At 41.9% G+C, this 21382-nt stretch overlaps 1 protein-coding gene across 5 annotated transcripts in view; it reads left to right on the top strand.

Annotated features, from left to right (window-relative positions):
• The window catches only part of TNNT3 (troponin T3, fast skeletal type), a 48957-nt gene extending 32362 nt beyond the window's left edge, over positions 1-16595 (top strand). For 4 of the 5 annotated variants that reach the window (XM_075327008.1, XM_075327007.1, XM_075327006.1 and 1 more), the window contains 9 exons: positions 6306-6324; positions 7669-7714; positions 8110-8226; positions 8406-8483; positions 8627-8740; positions 9753-9862; positions 10963-11053; positions 15662-15702; positions 16486-16595. In XM_075327008.1, the coding sequence (XP_075183123.1) occupies positions 6306-6324; positions 7669-7714; positions 8110-8226; positions 8406-8483; positions 8627-8740; positions 9753-9862; positions 10963-11053; positions 15662-15702; positions 16486-16537 (668 nt within the window). In that variant the 3' untranslated portion in view covers positions 16538-16595. Of the gene's footprint in view, positions 1-6305; positions 6325-7668; positions 7715-8109; positions 8227-8405; positions 8484-8626; positions 8741-9752; positions 9863-10962; positions 11054-14353; positions 14395-15661; positions 15703-16485 lie in introns of all 5 variants that reach the window. The other variant, XM_075327005.1, reaches the window with a different exon arrangement.
• Positions 16596-21382: the final 4787 nt, after the last annotated feature.

Raw genomic sequence — 21382 nt, 5'->3', positions numbered from 1 at the left:
TGCATCTGACTGTAGCTTCACTCTCCTATACATCTGCCTGTAGCTCTATTCTCCTATCCATCTGCCTGAATCTTCACTCTCCTATACATCTGCCTGTAGCTCTATTCTCCTATCCATCTGCCTGTAGCTCCACTCTCCTATCCATCTGCCTGTAGCTCCACTCTCCTATCCATCTGCCTGTAGCTCCACTCTCCTATCCATCTGCCTGTAGCTCCACTCTCCTATCCATCTGCCTGTAGCTCCACTCTCCAGTCTATTTGCCTGTATCTCCACTCTTCCTTCTAACTTTAGCTCCACTCTGCCTTCTATCTGCCTGTAACTCCATTCTCCCCTTCTATCTGCCTGTAGGGCCACTCTTCCTTGTGCCTGTAGCTCCACTCTTCCTTTTATCTGTCTGTATCTCCATTCTTCTTTCTAACTGCTGTAGCTCCACTCTTCCTGCTAGCTGCCTATATTTCCATTCTTTCTATCTGCCTGTAACTCCACTCTTCCTTCTGTCTGTATCTCCATTCTTCTTTCTAGCTACTTTAACTCCAGTCTTCCTTCTCTCTGCCTGTAGCTCCATTCTGCCTGTAGCTCCACTCTTCCTTCTACCTGTAGCTACACTATTTCTTCTCTTTGCCTGTAGCTCCACTCTCCTGTCAGTAAACTTGTAGCTCCATTCTGCCTGTAGCTTCACTCTACTATCCATCTGCCTGTAGCTCCACTCTACTATCCATCTGCCTGTAGCTTCACTCTCCTATCCATCTGATTATATCTTCATTCTCTTATGCATCTGCCTGCAGCTCCACTCTCATATCCATCTGCCTGTAACACCACTCTCCTATCCATCTGCTTGTAGCTCCCCTCTCCTATCCATCTGCCTGTAGCTCAAGTCTCCTATCCATCTGCCAGTAGCTCAAGTCTCCTATCCATCTGCTTGTAGCTCAAGTCTCCTATCCATCTGCGTATAGCGTCACTCTTCTACCTCTACTCTCCTAGCCATATGCCTGTACTTCCACTCTCCTATCCATCTGCCTATATCTTCACTCTTCTATCCATCTGCCTGTAGCTCCACTCTCCTATCCATCTGCCTGTAGCTCCACTGTCCTATCCATCAGCCTGTAGCTCCACTCTCCTATCCATCAGCCTGTAGCTCCACTCTCCTATCCATCAGCCCGTAGCTCCACTCTCCTATCCATCAGCCTGTAGCTCCACTCTCCTATCCATCTGCCTGTAGCTCCATTCTCCTATCCATCTGCCTGTATCTTCACTCTCCTATATATCTGCCTGTAGCTCCATTCTCCTATCCATCTGCCTGTAGCTCCATTCTCCTATCCATCTGCCTGTAGCTCCATTCTCCTATCCATCTGCCTGTAGCTCCATTCTTCTATCCATCTGCCTGTAGCTCCATTCTCCTATCCATCTGCCTGTAGCTCAAGTCTCCTATCCATCTGCGTGTAGCTTCACTATTCTATCTATCCACCTCTACTCTCCTAGCCATATGCCTGTAGCTCCACTCTTCTATCCATCTGTCTGTAGCTCCACTCTACTGTCCATCTGCCTGTATCATCACTCTCCTATCCATCAGCCTGTAGCTCCACTCTCCTAGCCATATGCCTGTAGCTCCACTCCTCTATCCATCTGCCTTTAGCTCTACTCTTATCCATATGCCTATAACTCCATTCTCCTATCCATCTGCCTTTAGCTCCACTTTCCTATCCATCTGCCTGTAACACCACTCTCCTATCCATCTGCTTGTAGCTCCCCTCTCCTATCCATCTGCCTGTAGCTCCACTCTCCTATCCATCTGTCTGTAGTTCCACTCTCCAGTCTATTTGCCTGTAGCTCCACTCTCCAGTCTATTTGCCTGTAGCTCCACTCTTCCTTCTAACTTTAGCTCCACTCTGCCTTCTATCTGCCTGTAACTCCATTCTCACCTATCTGCCTGTAGGGCCACTCTTTTTTCTGCCTGTAGCTCCACTCTTCCTTTTATCTGTCTGTATCTCCATTCTTCTTTCTAACTGCTGTAGCTCCACTCTTCCTGCTAGCTGCCTGTATTTCCATTCTTTCTGCCTGTAACTCCACTCTTCCTTCTGTCTGTATCTCCATTCTTCTTTCTAGCTACTTTAACTCCAGTCTTCCTTCTCTCTGACTGTAACTCCATTCTGCCTGTAGCTCCACTCTTCCTTCTACCTGTAGCTACACTATTCCTTCTCTTTGCCTGTAGCTCCATTCTTCTTTCTGCCTGTAGCTCCACTCTTCTTTCTATCTGCCTGTAGCTCCACTCTCCTGTCAGTCAACTTGTAGCTCCATTCTGCCTGTAGCTTCACTCTCCAATAAATCTGCCTGTAGCTCCACTCTACTATCCATCTGCCTGTAGCTCCACTCTACTATCCATCTGCCTGTAGCTTCACTCTCCTATCCATCTGATTATATCTTCATTCTCTTATGCATCTGCCTGTAGCTCCACTCTCATATCCATCTGCCTGTAACATCACTCTCCTATCCATCTGCTTGTAGCTCCACTCTATCCATCTGCCTGTAGCTCAAGTCTCCTATCGATCTGCCTGTAGCTCAAGTCTCCTATCCATCTGCGTGTAGCGTCACTCTTCAATCTATCTACCTCTACTCTCCTAGCCATATGCCTGTAGTTCCACTCTCCTATCCATCTGCCTGTAGCTCCGCTCTCCTATCCATCTGCCTGTAGCTCCACTCTCCTATCCATCAGCCTGTAGCTCCACTCTCCTATCCATCAGCCTGTAGCTCCACTCTCCTATCCATCAGCCTGTAGCTCCACTCTCCTATCCATCTGCCTGTAGCTCCACTCTCCTATCCATCAACCTGTAGCTCCATTCTCCTATCCATCTGCCTGTAGCTCCATTCTCCTATCCATCTGCCTGTATCTTCACTCTCCTATATATCTGCCTGTAGCTCCATTCTCCTATCCATCTGCCTGTAGCTCCACTCTCCTATCCATCTGCCTGTAGCTCCATTCTCCTATCCATCTGCCTGTAGCTCAAGTCTCCTATCCATCTGCGTGTAGCTTCACTATTCTATCTATCCACCTCTACTCTCCTAGCCATATGCCTGTAGCTCCACTCTCCTATCCATCGGCCTGTAGCTCCACTTTGCTATCCATCAGCCTATAGCTCCACTTTCCTATCCATCAGCCTGTAGCCCCACTTTCCTATCCATCAGCCTGTAGCTCCACTTTCCTATCCATCTGCCTGTAGCTCCACTTTCCTATCCATCTGCCTGTAGCTCCACTCTCCTATCTATCAGCTTGTAGCTCCACTCTACTGTCCATCTGCCTGTATCTTCACTGTCCTATGCATCTGCCTGTAGCTCTATTCTCCTATCCATCTGACTGTAGCTCCACTTTCCTATCCCTCTGCCTGTATCTTCACTCTCCTATGCATCTGACTGTAGCTCTATTCTCCTGTCCATCTGCTTGAATCTTCACTCTCCTATGCATCTGACTGTAGCTCTATTCTCCTATCCATCTGCCTGTAGCGCCACTCTCCTATCCATCTGCCTGTAGCTCCACTCTCCTATCCATCTGCCTGTAGCTCCACTCTCCTATCCATCTGCCTGTATCTTCACTCTCCTATGCATCTGACTGTAGCTCTATTATCCTGTCCATCTGCTTGAATCTTCACTCTATGCATCTGACTGTAGCTCTATTCTCCTATCCATCTGCCTGTAGCGCCACTCTCCTATCCATCTGCCTGTAGCTCCACTCTCCTATCCATCTGCCTGTAGCTCCACTCTCCTATCCATCTGCCTGTAGCTCCACTCTCCTATCCATCTGCCTGTAGCTCCACTCTCCTATCCATCTGCCTGTAGCTCCACTCTTCCTTCTAACTTTAGCTCCACTCTGCCTTCTATCTGCCTGTAACTCCATTCTCCCCTTCTATCTGCCTGTAGGGCCACTCTTCCTTGTGCCTGTAGCTCCACTCTTCCTTTTATCTATCTGTATCTCCATTCTTCTTTCTAACTGCTGTAGCTCCACTCTTCCTGCTAGCTGCCTGTATTTCCATTCTTTCTGCCTGTAACTCCACTCTTCCTTCTGTCAGTATCTCCATTCTTCTTTCTAGCTACTTTAACTCCAGTCTTCCTTCTCTCTGCCTGTAGCTTCATTCTGCCTGTAGCTCCACTCTTCCTTCTACCTGTAGCTACACTATTCCTTCTCTTTGCCTGTAGCTCCATTCTTCTTTCTATCTGCCTGTAGCTCCACTCTCCTGTCAGTCAACTTGTAGCTCCATTCTATCTGGCTGTAGCTTCACTCTTCAGTCTATTTGCCTATAGCTCCACTCTTCCTTCTATGTACCTGTAGCTCCCCTCTGGCTTCTAACTGTAGCTCCACTTTGCCTTCTGACTGGAGCGCCACTCTTCCTTCTGCCTCTAGCTCAACTCTTCCTTCTATCTGCCTGTATCTCCACTTTTCCTTCTATGTGCCTGTAGATCCACTCTTCCTTCAATTTGCCTGTAGTTTGCACTCCTCCTTCTAACTCCTGTAGCTCCATTCTTCCTTCTGCCGGTAGATTGCACTCTTCTTTTTGCCTGTAGCTCCACTCCTCCTTCTGCCTGTAGCTCCATTCTTCCATGTGCTTGTAGCTCCACTTTTCCTTTATCTGCCTGTAGATTCCCCTTACTTTAATTTGTCTGTAGCTCTACTCTTCTTTCTGCCTGTAGCTCATCTCTTCCATCTGCCTGTTGCTCCACTCTTTCCTCAATCTGCCTGTAGCTCCATTCTTCCATGTGCCCGTAGCTCCACTCTTCCTTCCATCTGCTTGTAGCTCATCTCTTCCTTCTATTTGCCTGTTGCTCCACTCTTCCTTCAATCTGCCTGTAGCTACATTCTCCAGTCTGCCTATAGCTCCACACTTCTATCTTGTAGTCTGCTGCTCCACTATATAGTCCATTTGCCTATATCTCTATTCTCCAAAATATCTGCCTATAGATCCAATCTCCAATTTGCCTGGAGCTCTTCATTACTATCTTCCTATAGATATGTGGTGTAACTTATCTCTCCTATCTACAGCTTTGCTCTCCATATTCTTATGTGCACTCCATGATCTGACTTTATATCACTATATAGCTATTCTATCAATAATTGTAACTAGATACATTTACAGCCTTACTACCTGTCATCTGTCTTCTACCTTGATTACTTTATCAAATCAGAACTTCCTCTTGCTTTCCTTTCCTCTGCTCCTTCTCCAGGTCTACATTTTTTAATATTATTTCCTACTTTCCATTTGCATTATCTTCTCATTTCCTTCAATTTCCAGATCCTTTCCTTTCTGCTCTCATTTCTTTTCATTTGTTTTCACATCACAGTTTTTTTTCTTGTTTCACGTTCCTCCTAGTGTCTATTTTTCTGTACTCTTCTCCTTATTTTTGCCTTGTATTTAGTTCCATTCTATTCAAAATTGTTCCATGTTTCTCTCTCATTCTGTGCTCTTTCTCTTCCTGCTCTAAATTTCCTCTTTTACCTTTTGTTCTTGCTTTTCTTTTTCTTGATTCCTTACTTTCCTCACTTTTCTTCTCTTTACCTATATAACTTGTACTTTATCTCCCTCCTTCACATTCCATTTTTTGTCTCTAGCTCCAGACGTAACCCATGTTTCTTTCCATTAACGAATCATTGATTGTTTGTGGACTGTGTTTTTTCCCCTTTTACGTGTTATATTCTGCTGGTTTAGGACGTTGTTATTTTTTAGGCAGTTCAGAGGTACTTGGTGCATTCTTCTGGAAGTTTAGTGACAGACTCATGAAATGATTTTTTTTTATTAATCTAGAATACAGTATATGAAATAAAGGTGTGTAACAGTAAAACGAGAAATACTGGTTACTATATAATTTATAGAAAACGCTTGAATTCTTTATTTCTGTAAGGACTATTTAGGCTCAATACAAAAACCCATTAATACAAAACCAGTTTGTACTTTTTAAGTATTGCCAGTTATTGTGATTTCTGCCCTGGTAATAATAAACTGCCAATGAATGACCTTCAAAACCAAGGACAATAGGTTGTTGGCTTCTATGTTGAAGTTTAGCCTCAGTGAACACCTGCCTACACATAAAAAAAGAGAAAATACGATGACACTGTTAGATGCCACCAGCCTGAGTAAATTGTGAAGTTCAGACTCACTTTGTTGAGTATTATATGATTACCTCTATTTTGATAGCTGTTTTTGTTCTGCATTTTCTCCCCTCTATCGTTCAATTAATCTCCTACTTTTATAGAATTAAATCACTTTTCTATTAAATTAATTTTTTTTTCTTATTTTCTCTCCCTCTGCTACTGCGAACTAAAGAGGAAAAGCCAAAACCCAAGTAAGTAAAAAGCAGCCCCTGGAAGAAGCTGGGAAACCGGCGAGACGCACGTTGGAATGTTTGTCCTGACTTTAGAAAAGGAAGAGTCATTACAAGTCTGCTGAAATTCAACTTTTCAGCAGTTTCTTTATCATCACAGACAGGATTACGTTGACTGATAACACCACTATACACAGTTGATAACAGGATCCATCAATCACAATATGTGATGTCGCAGTTGGCTTCACTCTCCTTCCTTCAGAATAGCCTTTGCATGCACTAATTAATTTTATCTTAAAGGGAACATGTGAACTAAATCATGCTGCCCAAACCAAGGTCAGCATGCATCACTGGCTGCACTATTGAAGTCAGTTATATTTTTCTAAGAAATACTCCAGAAAAGAGACTAATCCAACATCAACTCTTGCCAAATTCTCACTGCACCACTCTAGATGACTGAGAGGTCTCTTGCTTGGGGAGAGACCCGTCAATCACCTGCAGAAGCACTGGGAAAAGCTAGTCGGGGGTGGCTGTGGACTACTTTGGTTTTCAGGCAGAGTATATATTCTCTTAAACCGCAGAGTCTTTCAGAGACAAATATACCTGGCCGCAGTCATACAGCCAGGCAGTGATTCATGCTGCTTGTGGTTTGGGCAGCATGAATAAGCAGTCATGTTACTTTTAAGACTATACAAATATACATAACTAGATATTTTTCTTCATGGTGGTTTATTTAGTAAGCAATCCTTCATATCTCAAAAGACACAGTCGAACTTGATTTCTCCTTGAAGTCTATTGAAGGTGTTACATGGAACTTTTGTTTTTTTTTTTATCTATGGGGCTAAGAACTTACCCGGTAAGTCTTGTGATGACCTCTTCTGGCTCAGAGCTTCCAAGAACCACCCCTGACAATGATTTTCTTGCTTCTGGTGACTTCACCTCAACAGAGTAGTTCAATCTCTTCCGCTCTGTTCTGGTGACTGGATGTCACCACCGAAGTCATGCTGATTAGGCAGCAGGGAGGTAGCAGTCAATTACAGGAGATCAGCTGTTGATCAGCATGATGTCAGCAGTGACGCCCAAGTCAACAGAGCAGAGTGGAAGAGAAGAAGCTGCTCTGTTGAAGTCAAGTCAAAGGAAGCAGGAAAATTGACACCTTCCTAGAGCTGGGAGAGATCGTCACAGGGCAGGGCAGGCAGTTAGTCAGCAACTCCATGAAGGTAGGTTCTTAGCCCCATAGGAAAAAAACTCCAAAAAAGGTCCAAGATAACCCCTTTAACCCTAAATCGTCATAATAGTAGGAGGTAACCAGTCCCAGTGGTCAATGTCAGCAACCTCCCGTAATACAATATGCTTTATTTTCAGGCTCACTGCACCAAAAATCCCAGAAGGAGAGAAAGTAGACTTTGATGTAAGTATATTCATAATGGAAGATGAAAAATAAGTAAAAAGGGATGTAAAAGTATGGAATAGCCACTGCCCTCAACAGTATGGAAGTCCTCGTGTACACAGACTTATAACATGTTAGCGCCTCCAAGTTATAAGAAGTTGTGATACCACACTTATAGCAATCTATGGGGCTGTACTATACCTTTCTATCAGGACAATCCTTGGAGGAGATACTATTTTCTTACAGTGGTGATAAATAGAGGGCATCATAAAGACGAAAACTCTCTAGAATTGTATAAGTTGAATGTCCTGGAAAAAGGTATTGCCAAATTTGTAGCCATTTCTATTCTTATATCTATATTACTTTTGTTAATTAAGATCAGTCTTATCAGAATATTTAATATGGTTTGTCTACAGGATATCCAGAAGAAGAGACAGAACAAGGACTTGATTGAGTTGCAATCTCTCATTGATCAGCACTTTGAGGGCCGAAAGAAGGAAGAAGAGGAAATTATTGGATTAAAAGAAAGAATTGTAAGTTCTTTTACCCCTTAAAAGGGTTGTCCACTACTTTTACATTGATAGCCTAACCTTAGGATAGGTCAATGTCTGATCGACTGGGGTCTGACACCCCGCCGATTAGCTGTTCTCTTGTATCCCAAGTGATATTTGCCCATTGTTTTCTGACAAGATCATTTTATGTCCATTCTCAGGAGAAACGTAGGGCTGAGAGAGCTGAACAGCAGAGGATCCGAACAGAGAAAGAGAAGGAGCGTCAGAACAGACTTGCTGTGAGTGCCTTCTCATCTGATCACTCTTGCAAAACTCTTTATGTCCACCAGTCTTGTAGAGGCACCGTTTCCACATTATGGCACTGACAAAAACAAGTTCTTGTGATGCAGTTTTTTCATTCTCACATCTATGCTTTCCAAAGGAGGAGAAAGCAAGAAGAGAGGAACAGGATGCCTTGAGACGTGCTGAAGATGACATGAAGAAGAAGAAGGCTCTGTCCTCCATGGGCGCTTCATACAGCAGCTACCTAGCCAAGGTATGAGAAACCAACAGAAAAGCCAACAAGTCTGATGATCAGTGACACCACATTGGTCATGTCCATTTTTCCGGTTGGATCTACCCTATACATTTTTAGTTGCTTACAATGCATAAAATATTAAAGGGGCTGTCCATCTCTATGGACAATTTTCTTTTTTTTTTTATATACTTAAATGCATGTATTTGGTGTTAAAAACCATTTTTGCCTTTAAATTTCATTCCAAATTTTGCCCCATTTGTCTTCTATGGTCTCTGTTTCCCAGCACCTTCAACTTTGATATGGTCTGTGGTCATAAATCAGGTGAAAGGAGCCCAAAAAAAGACCGGAGTTACAAACTCGCCTATTTGAATGTCAGAACAAGCTTAAAGGGGTATTCCCATCTCCAAAATACTATCCCAATATGTAGTAGATGTAATTATAATATTATTAGCAAATACCTCCAATTAGAAATGTAGTATAGTTTTCCTGATATAGCCATGTCTCTTACCTCATGTGCAGGGCAATGTATCATTTAGCTTACTTCACGTTCAGGGCATTGCTGGACTTTAGGTATCCATGGTTATACAATTAGTTGCTAGTGGTCATAACAATGGATATCTAAAGTCCTGCAATGCCTTTAACATGAGGTAAGCATCAGAAGTATACATTTCTATCTGAAGGTATTTGCTAATATTATTACACCTACTACATATTAGGATAGGATTTTGGAGATGGGAATACTCCTTCAATGATGGATTTTTAGTTGACTCATTCTGCAGTCAGCAACACAGTGTGTAGCTTCAACAATAGAAGACAAATGATGCAACATCTTTTATGAAACTCAATTGAAAAAAATATTTTTAGCCAAAAACTGATTCCTTTAAGTAAAAAAACAATGGTCCCCAAAAGTGTACACCCCCTTTAAGTAGAGATAACCATAAAGATAAATACAGCCATACAGAGACATCACTATTATGATATTAAAGAAGAGGTTGTGTCCCTTAACATTTTAACGATGTTTCCTCTTCAGGCTGACCAGAAAAGAGGCAAGAAGCAAACAGCCCGCGAGCAGAAGAAGAAGATTCTGGCAGATCGTCGCAAGCCCTTGAATGTTGACCACATGAGTGACGACAAACTCAGGTATGTAACAGATGTCAGTTCGTAATGTAAGGCAATATAACCAAACCATAAACTAGATGAGACTCTCACCCATTCCTGTGGCCGCCATCCTTATTGAACGCTCTTCCTAATGTTTTTAGACTCTATGGTCATTACCAAAGCCATATTCATAGGAGAGTCACACCTGGATCGTGGTGTCTCAGTGGTCCTTAAAGCCACTCTTCTACAATGTTATAAAGTCGCACATGCTAGGTGGGGGCTCATTTACAAAATTTCCATTTAGGCCCAGTAGATTGCCAAGTAGTTGACCATCACTGGCCATGGTAGGTACCTTAGCGGCTTTCTAGTCTAGGATCTAGTTTAGAAAATTCAAAATTCACTAATAATGTGTGTTAAAAAAATAAAAAGGTTAGATACTCTGTAATTATTGATTAGCCTTTGTCATTGATTACTTTATTTTGCTTCCGTCTATCGTTAACACTATACTGAAAGTGCTGTTTTCTCTGCCTAGTTCATTTCTTAGTAGCTGATTTACACTGCAGTTTTAGCTAAGATCCATACTCAGAAAGTGACGTTCTTTGCTTTCATCTCTTCAAACTCACACGGGGAATAGTGTCCGAGCATAGAGAAAAACAGAGAACTTCATTTTCTGAGTATGGATCTTAACTAAACATGCAGTTCAAATCAGCTACCAAGAAAGAATGAGCTAGGCAGACAAAACAGCACTTTCAGTATAGTGTTAAAGTAATGGCGTAGAATAAAAAAAATTCATACCTTTACAAAGGCTGATCAATAATTGAATGAAAAAAAAGTTACTCTTTATTATAGAGTGCAGAGTTCTTGGCCAACGTAGAGAAAGACTAGAAAGAGTATCTTTCTCCGAGGAGGACCTGTCCTGCCTTACACAAAGATACTATTGACATGAATGGGCATTGTGTAATGTTCTCTGCAGTTTACAGTCGATTTTTGAGATCCAAGCTGCGGGACATTGTGTTATTGGTATATTGTCAAGCGACTCTTCTAATAAGCAGGGATTGTCCCAAAAAAATGGAGAACCCCCTTAATTCTAGAGCATATATGGACTCTCAAATATATTAGATTCAATTGCCGGTTTTTAATAGGGAGAAGGCTAAGGAATTTTGGGACTGGCTGTACCAACTGGAGTCTGAAAAGTTTGAGATGGGAGAGAAGCTCAAGAAACAGAAATATGAGGTGAGTGAATAATATAGAACTATATCGGCTTATTAAGCCAAGTGGAGTCCTCACTTGCAAGGACTGGCGTTGAAGGCAAAGTCCGAATCACATTATTTTTCAGTTAGGCCCGTTTCACACATCTGGCATTTCGCCGGATGCCGGATCCGGCATGCATGTAATACAGTACATTCATTTACAGTGGAAGCGTGACACCATGAGGTTGTGTGCTTCATGCACAACCGCATTCATCTGCATGGTGTCACGCTTCCGCTGTAAATGAATGTACTGTACTGCATGCGTGCCGGATCCGGTATCCAGCGAAATGCCAAATGTGTGAAACAGGCCTTAGGCCTCCTTCACACGTCAGGGATTCTGGTACGCATGATGCCATTTTCATACGGACATACGCAGACCCATTACAATCAATGGGTCTGTGCACACATCAGTGTTTTCACAAGAACTGTGTACCGCACACGTGTGTCTGTGTGTTCCGCATGAAGACAAGTCCATTTTTCTCCGGCGAACTGATGTCACACAGACCACACACCGATGTTATCTGTGTGACACGTTCTGGAAAAAACACGTATCTGTGAAATAAAATGATTTTCTATACTCACCTGTCTCCAGCCCTCCTGTCTTCGGCGCTGCTGTCACTTGCTTCCAGGCCTGCGCATTATGCTCATGATTACTAACTGCACTGCGGACCCGGAAACAGCAGTGCCAGAGACATCAGTACCGACGACAGCAGTGAAGGGGACAGGTGAGTAAAAAGTTCGAGCTCTCCGTATGCTATCACGGATAGCACACGGTGAACACACGTGTGCCAAAATCACAGCACACGGAGGGCCATACGCACCTTCAACACGGCCGTGCAAAACACTTCGAGATATAGCCTTATATAGATTATTTATACATGGTTTTACTATAACTGAATCAGTCCCAGCTAATACTAAGAAGCTGGATTCTCAAACTAAGGATTCTCCTCCAGAATTTGCCATTGAAAAAGCGTTCTACCTAACAGTGGACAAATGCCAAAAATGTTTGTCTGAGATTATTAAAGGGAACCTGTCATCAGAAATTTAGCTATAAACCTAAAAGTTTCTCCCTTTGCAGCTCCTGGGCTGCATTCTAGCAAGGTTCCTCTAGTTTTTCTGGCCCCTTTTATACCAAAATAAACACTTTATAAAGTTGTACCTTTTCGTATGTAAATTTTGTAAATTATCCATGGGGGCGGGTTGCCTGGTGTCTGTTACTGTCCTCCTGCGGATTTACGCCGCCCCCGAACGCTGAATTTCAAACCTCAGGACGCCGCCCCTGGGCGCCCGAGGTCCCGCGCATGCGCTGTGGGACTGTAGCGGGACTGTGCACTGCGTGCACGTGTGATTGCTGGTGACGTTTTGCGCAGGCACGATATTATGGATGGTGCTGTGAGTGTCATCAACAAGTGCCGCCCATAACCTCGTGACCGCACTTTCCCCTCTTCCTCCAGCGTTCTGCGCCGGCCAAATGACCAGACGTCACCTCCTTCCCATCGTACCCTGCAGCAGGAAATAGATGGGAGGAGCGGAGCAGCACAGCACAGGAGAAGCGGAAAGGATCTGAATGACGTACAGAGGGGAAAGCGCGGCCACGAGAGTATGGCGGGCACTTGCGATGCAATCACAGCGCCGCCCATACTCTCGTGCCTGCGACCACGTCACCAGGTGTCCTGGCGTGCACGGGACCTCGGGCGCAGTGGGCGGCGTCCTGAGGGATGATTTGGAGCGTGGGGGGACAGCGTAAGGGACAGCAACGGACACCAGACAGCCCGCCCCCATGGAGAATTTACAAGATTTTCATACCAAAAGGTACAACTTTATAAAGTATTTATTTTAGTTTAAAAGTGGGCACAAAAAGTATAGAAACCTTACTAGAATGCAGCCCAGGAGCTGCAGAGGGGGAAACATTTAGGTTGAAAGCCAAATTTCTGATGACAGGTTCCCTTTAAACAATAGATCAGTTTGTCAGAGACAGCGCCACTCTTGTCTAATGGCAGTATTGCACTTTGTTTATTCTTCAGTGTAGTTTTACCAATATATTGGTGCAAGGATATTATATATCCAAAAACTGACAATAGAAAGATATATAAATGGCAGTTTATATGGAAAAAACAATACGGACATTGACATGTAAAAGGAAATAAATTGATTTACATATTGGATATATATATTTCAATAATTTTCCATGGAATGTACTAACGAATGTTATTTCTCCCTAGCAAAACATTTTTTCCAAGTTGAAGGGACAGTTCAGTATATGAAAAAAAATAATAAATATATATTGCTTGGGGCACCCTTGGTGTGGCAAGAGGCTCAGTGCATTGTTTATTTTGCACATCTCTGCCTCCCCCACTGGATCTAACTTTTTCTACTGACAGTGCTCTCTCTGGTCAAGCCAGTGCTGACAGTCACCAGGGAGGGAGGTGGAAACATATAAAACCAGTAGGCGGAGCGATGCACGGAGGCTCCTGGTCACACCCAGGGTGCACCGAGCAGCCTACTTGGTATGTTTGATTAAACTTCAGTTTCTGCAGAACAGAGGCATCGATTCATCACTAAAGCTGCGATCATTGTAGGGGCTATAATTCCCTACAAGGCTATGTACTTACTTTATTTTGTCAATTTGGACTGACATTATCCCTTTCAGAAATATTAAAGGAAAAATCGGTACAAAATGTTAGATCTATTTAGCTTAAAATACCGGGAGAACATTTCCTTATGAAGTGGATCTCTCTATGTACCTAAGCCTAACATACCCAATAAATAAAAAAAATAACTATTTATCTTATGTAGCATATCTTACGTGTATCTTACATGTATATATTCCCTCTGCAAAAGTGTGTACTCCACACAGAGGAAAGATACAAAGGCAAAATTTGGATATAAATCCTATGCACTGGATAGATCACTAAACACACATTTTATAATATATATATATATATATATATATATATATATATATATATATATATATATATATATATATATATATATATATATATATATATACACACGCACACATACATATACATACATACATACATACATACATACACATATACATACACACACGAAATCCGTTTGAAACATGACTGAATAATGGGCTTCTCCTAGAGAAAGAAATAGAAATATAGTCATAATTCCCAAGATCACAGGAGGCACAAGGAACACGCCGTATCTAATGCTATACGATTTACATTCCGAGGGGTATTATCAGGACTCACGACACACCATTGACAACTATTCCCATTATTCACATGATTATCTTGGTCTTTCTTAGATTACAACCCTGCACAGGAGAGTGGAAGAACTCTCTAAGTTGTAAGTAGAGATGCCAGCTTTAAAAGGCACAAACTCAGGGCTGTCTGTTCAGGCATGCGTCAGGGCATTCTTGGTACGACAGGGCTCGGTGCTAAAGCATTGGCATAAAGGACATCATCACATTGTAAGTTATGAAGGACGCTGGGACTGCAAGCGGAAGCCAGTTATTGACAAGAATGACTGTGTGATGAGAAATGGAAATTGGGATTAGTGGCTAAAAGGGTTGGTCGGTAAAAACAAGTTATCTGCAGGACACCTGATCCATGGTGGTGAGCCATGCGCTAGGACCAGAGCCAATCGGCAGAACGGGTTACTTTTAATCCCGCTACAAAATGGAGTGGCATGTAGGATGCATGAACATCGTTCCATTCATTCTCTATGAGGCTGCCAGAAAAAAAAACAAGAACAGAAGTCAGCAGCCCCATAGGGAAGGAATTGGTAAGTGTTCGAGCATACGCATTGTCGGTCCATTCTAACGGGGATAAAAGTGCCCAGTTCTGCAAACCGGTGTGAGCGGTCCGACCCCCATTGAGTAACAGAGAAGAACCTCTTTTGAAAATATAAAGAAGCGAATACTGAATATTCTACTAACCACTGGTTTACTTGGAGAAGAAAAAATGCATTTATTTGGTCAATATTCAGAATAACCATATATTGCCTGTAGAAACCCACAGCTCAATGCAACATAATGACCAGTCACCCACTACAAGGTACTAGGAACCTGCATTGTAGAGTCAATTATATTGGATGGAAAAATAACATCGGACACAGTGGGCACCACAATAGAGCTTAAATTATCATTGCTTTTTTGTGATGCCAAATTTAGAGATCCATCCCTACCGCCTGTTTCCTGTGTGTAATCTTCTAGACAGTTTCCATGTTCATACATAGGGGAGGTGAAGCCGGTAAATAATGGGGCATTGTACACATACATCACATTCTAGAAAGTGTTCGCTTGCAGTCTTGGTGTTCCCAGTTTTCCAAAATTTGGATGAATGGACCGATAAATGCCTTTGCTTAAGGCCCAAGCCCTGGTGGAAGGGAAAGGTAAGTGGTGTGTTTCGGCAGCTCCCAGGTATAGTTGTGTGTATGCCATCAGACAGAGGCTGGACCAATCTTCAACTCTTTTCTGGATTTCAACACTGGTAATTGAGGCAATAGGATTTCTACATCCGCCCTTCCGACGGTTCAAGATATGAAAGAGCTGGGAGGTAAGGATCCGTCAAGAACCCCTAAGCATAAATGGGTTGTGTGTTGTTTTTAACAGGTCACAACTCTCAGGAACCGTATTGATCAGCTGCAGAAACAGTGAGTAACCCGAGTTTTCCCAGCCTCCCTCCACACCCAACCTGCATCCAAAACATTTTTCTAAACCATAGACCAAAACATCTGTACTTAGAAGTGAGCACAGAGATATTCTAAGTCACAGATTTATAACGACTGTAGTGAAATGACCTAGCACGATGTTTCCAGTATAATCAATGACATGCTACGGTAAAGACTTACCAGATATGCAAGATATCACTGGTCTTGAGAGATATAACTGCTGACTGTTTGGCTAGATATCTTTACTTCGAGATATCTTAAGTTCTAACCCTCAGTTATAACAAGTAAGTAAAGTGAATTCTGCTAACCTACTTCTTATCTGACCATGGTATGTAAAGGTACAGTATAAGCATCTGATGACCTTGCTATGGCTCCGTCACCATCTTATACTACTGAGGTCTACAGGAGGTGGTCCTATTTGTACACACAGCTCTCCAGTTCATATTTTAAGGCCTTTGGTGTTGACAGGGTGATAGCAATCTGAATCAGTGATAAGCATGCAAGCAAATGGGGCCGTATGGCATGTGGGAGAATACACTCAGTTTCATCCAAACTAACACCAGGACATGGTAAGTGACACTGCCTGGGTGTGCCGAGTGACTACAAGGAGCACTTTTCACGAATGTTTCTATTAGCTCCTTTCTTCTCCTTCTCATACTGCCCTTGCTCCCTCTCGCTGTCCTCTCTTCTGCCTCTACTTTACCTCTCATCTTTTACTTGGGTTTCTCTTGGATCTCCTAACCAAATTTGTTTTCCCGTTAACAGCAGCAAGAAGGCAGCTGGAGGCAAAGGAAAGGTTGGGGGCCGCTGGAAGTAAGCTCCCCCATAAACAAGATCTTCTCCTGACAGAGAGCAGCCCCTCTACACCCTTCTTTTATCAAACCCAATCCTGCAGGAAGCTGGCTACACTGAGTGCCCAACAAGATAGTTGTCCTGTCATCCCCCGGGGGCCACCGTCTTCTCTCTGTGGACTGCTCTGTATGATCTCTTCTCTTTTGTAAATAAAGTGTGACGCTTCTTACCCTTACAAACTTCCGAGTCATTGTCCCATACATTGCAGTGAAGTCAGATGGGAATGTCACTTATTTCCAACTTACAATAAATTACTTGTCCTAAAAATGGTACTTTCTACAATGACCACTTTAAAACTTTACAATATGTGTAATCGCTATGATTAGGCTGGCCATACACTATAGATAGTTGTCGGGTGAACGATGCTTTGGCTGATCATGCAGTCAACAGTAGATATGAGCAAACCCGTGGAAGTTTAGTTATGTGGGTTCAGCTGGACTTTAAAGTTCAGTTTGGGACCTGGACTTGACCTGAACCCCAATGGAAGTCACTAATTGGGCAGTTTGGGTCTCCATCCACATACCGCCAGCCATAAACAGCGCACTTCCAGGGAGGGTGGGCGGGTTTTTTCTAATTTTTTTTCGGTGCACACTACATTTGATCACGCTGTTACCCCCATTGTGAGCCGATCAAACACTGCAAGTGGCTCGCACTGGGCAGAGCACTGAGGGTACCCAAGCACAGCGATGCTCGCATGAGTGGGTTAGATACGTAGAACAACCAAATTCTGAACCCAAACTCTGTTGTTTTGTAAAGTCTGTGTTCGATATGAATACCGAACTTCGGCTTCTTTCATCTCTAGCCAACAGCCATCTCGGATGACACTCCCATACACATGAATGCTGACATCTCTGCCGGCAGCCTACTTCAAGGAGAACAATGCAGTTGGCATTCTAAAATTGGACATTACTAATCAACATCTTTGATATTCGGTCAGTCGGCATCCCCATACACATTAGAGTCAAGCGAACCAATCGACATTGGAAGATTCGGCTGACATTGGTCTACTGCATATGGGGCCTTCGAGGTTTGCCCATTTATTGTACTGCTTGCCTTGACCATGGATTAGATATCTCATCTTACCAAAGTAAAGGCTTTTTTTTTCCCTTTCACCTGGAGTGATCTGTTTCCAGCTTTGGTAATTTTTGAAAGACAGAAGGAGACCTACGCCTAATACATTTTTGGAGATTACTTGTTTTGGCAACGTTGCACAATGACTGCAGTTACTGACTGCAATTCACTTGGCTGGAACTACAAGAAACATTTTAAGGCTGTCGCCCATCGCAGATTCCTTGAATCATGGTGGGAAATTTAATAATTATACAAAGATTGCTACAATTAAAAAAATAAGATTTAAAAATATGGTATAAAAAAAGTAGATCCAAAAAGCATAATGCACAAGCAACTAACTGTTATGGCACAGCCAGTAGCATGCATTGCTAAGGCAAAGGCTTGCTGCGGAATTACATATTTGCTGTATGCTTATTATGCTGCAGAATTACCTTAGATTTTTAAATTGGCAGCAAATAAATATAAGACTCATAGGGTGTGTGCACACAGGGATTTTTTTTTTCTTAAGGTAGTCATAACCAACAAGTTTTCTACTACAAACTTATTGATGTATTAGATAGTTACTCTTCCATAGAAGCAATGTTTCTTGAGTGGCTTGTAAGGATATGTGCATAGAGTTGTTATTTTTTTTTTTTAAAAAGGAATCTTAAACAGTTGCGCTATAAAGAAATAAAAAAAAAAAAAAAACCTCATGAAAAATCTTTAAAAAAATGCTTAAAAGAATCCACCTATTCATTTATTTTGTAAAGCCACTTTGATGGTGCATTGCAATGGATTATATCAGGGAAACAGAAGTTAAAAATCCCATAGAGGGACTAAGTAAAAAAGAAAAAAAAAATGTAAAAATATTTTACAAAAATCACAAAATAAAGAACAAAAAAATGAAAAAATAAATAAATAATACCAGCATATGTAAAAATAATAAACAAAAAAGAACAGATGTTTAGTATTGCCGTTTCCGGATCAACCCAATACGCTAATCCTTTAGTGAATATAATAAATAAATAAAAATGTGGAAAAAAAAAACTACACTTTGTTATACCACCAAAAAAGGAGAATAAATCAAGTTGCATGTAAATACAAATGATATAGCTGAAAACATCATCTTGTCCCGCAAAAAAAAAGCCGACACACAGCGGTCAGCGGAGAAATAAAAAGCTAAAGCTCTCAGAATATAGAAATGCAAAAACAATTTTTTTCTATAAAATTGTTCTTACGGTGTAAGAATGGCAAAATATAAAAATATGTTAATGTGGTATTGCTGGAATCATACTGCCCAGAAGAATAAAGATGTCTTATCAGCTTTACGACACAGTAAATGGCGCTTAAAAAACAAAAAAAAAAAAAATTCTCCCTGAATTGCTGTTCTTGATTTTGCCTCACAAAAAGCGGAATAGAAAGTGATAAAAAAATATTGTATGGCTCAAAATGGTACCAATAAAAACTCCAGCTCATCTTGCAAAAAAAACCAAGCACTCACATGACTGTTGTCAGAAAAATTAAAAAACTATAGCCTTCAAAGTTCGGTGATGCAAAAAAACAATTATTTCGTAAAAAGCATTTTCAGGATCATAGTGGTCAAACCTAAAAAAAAAGCTATATAAGGCTATGTGCACACAGTGCAGTTTTCGGGTGTGTTTTTGGCCTCAAAACTGCATGACTTTGCTTCCGCAGCAAAGTCTATGACTTTTCATTTTTACTGTCCGCACACAACTTTTTTTAACCTGCGTTTTTGAGCTAAAAAAAATAAAAAAAAAAAAAATGGACATGTCAATTCTTTCCTGCGTTTTCCCCCCATACAATGCATTGGAAAAACACAGAAAAACGCAAAGATCAAAAACGCACCAAAACGCTGTAAAAACGCATGAGGTTTTTTGCCGCAGGTGCATTTTTAGTGGCCAAAAATGCACAAAAACACAGCGTAAAAAAAATGCAGTGTGTGCACATAGCCTAAATCTGCTATCGCTGTAATTGTACTGACCTGAAAAATAAAACCGCCTAAATCACATATTGCAAGGTGAAAGGCGTAAAAAAAAAAAAAAAAAAAGTAAAAGAGCAAATTCTTCAACTGCTGTTGATTTGTTCATTCTGCCTCTTAATTATTGCAGTAAGGAGTGCCTCACATTTATCCTGTGCTCTACACCGAGTGCTTACACCAGGGATTACATGTAAATCAATGAAAATCATGATTCAGATAAAATTCCCAACAGAATTCTCACTGTAATGAGACCGAGAGTGTCACTACGAACTCCTGTCTGGCCTGTGGTCCTTAGATGTCCATCTTTTGAAGCGCCTTTTAAGTGAGTAAAAGTGCAGTCACATTTTTGTTCATCTTTGAAAAGAAGGACACCATTGAACAAATGCTAGAGTCCGGAGTAACTCTGCTGACTCACTAGTGAATGGATGCATCGGGGGTTTCACCTGAATCATATATTTTGGAGATGTGTTTGGAAAAACTGATGAAAACACTCAGCAAAAAGCACATGATAAATGTGAACGGATCCAAAATGTTCTATATCAAAAGTTGCTACTAATAGCATTCAACTCAACCCACAAAAAAACAAGTCCTCACTCAGATTTGTCATCTGGTAATGGAAATATAGGGGGCTTCCACATTGCTGGTAACCTAAAAGGTTCTTCAAAAGCGCTATGGCCCCTCATCACCCAAAAAGAAAACCATAAAAATCTGTACTCCCAAATCCAAGCACAACATCTCCTTTCTGAGCCCCACAATGTGCCTAAACCACAGTTAATGTCCACATGTTGGCATTGTTGTAGTTAGGAGAGACCACAATTTACGGGGTGTGTGTCTCCAGAAGCACAGGCTGGGCACAATGTATGGGCACTATAACATACTGGCCACTACAAGGACTTATTTGCAATTTTTAATTTTGCAACATTCACTGCGTTTGACTCCATGGATGTTTTCCGGAGACAAAATCATCACTATACCAGTAAATGAATTCTCAGATATTGTGTTATTTCTAAAATGTGGTCACATGAGTGGGTTTCTGCTGTTCTGGCACTTGGGGGCTCTGGAAATGGAGTCTTCAAACTTATTATAGGAAAATCTGTGCTCCAAAAATCAAATGGCGCTCCTTCCCTCGCTTGTGGCCAAACATTACTGTACAGTCACATGTGGGCATTACCACGTTCAGTAGAAATTTTGTTACACGATACGAAGCCTTTTTATATACACCAATTCCCTTAGTGGAAATTGGAAATCTAGGATTAAAATAACATTTTAGTGGTAAAAATGTAATTATTTTTTCTTTACCACCCAGTAGTATAACATTTTGTGACACACCTGTGATGTTAATATGCTCACTACACCTCTAGATTAATTTATTGAGGGGTGCAGTTTGTAAAATGGGGTCACTTGTGGGGGATTTCTGCTTTTCTGGCACATCAGGGGTTCTGCCAATGTGACATGGTACCCACAAACTATTCAAACTAAATTTGCACGCCAATATGGCACTCCTTCCATCTGCACCAGTATAGTCAATGGCCCAGTCAGCGCATATATCCAAATCCCGTTTTGCGGGCAGTTCGTACATAATCCCTGACAGAACCAATGAACGCGGAGAACAACGCAAAGTGAAAGCACCCTAAGTGTGTTGTCTGGCACTTGTAATGATGGTTTATCCTTAGGATAGATCATCAATACCAGATCAGTGGAGGTGTGACACCAGTCACCCTCACCAATCAGCTGTTCCCGGAACCAGATGGATCAGTCGAA

This window comes from Anomaloglossus baeobatrachus, chromosome 10, assembly GCF_048569485.1.
Source record: "Anomaloglossus baeobatrachus isolate aAnoBae1 chromosome 10, aAnoBae1.hap1, whole genome shotgun sequence".
Taxonomy (NCBI): Eukaryota; Metazoa; Chordata; class Amphibia; order Anura; family Aromobatidae; genus Anomaloglossus; species Anomaloglossus baeobatrachus.
The sequence above is the reverse complement of the archived record's forward strand: the minus strand, read 5'-3'. Positions and strand labels throughout refer to the sequence as shown.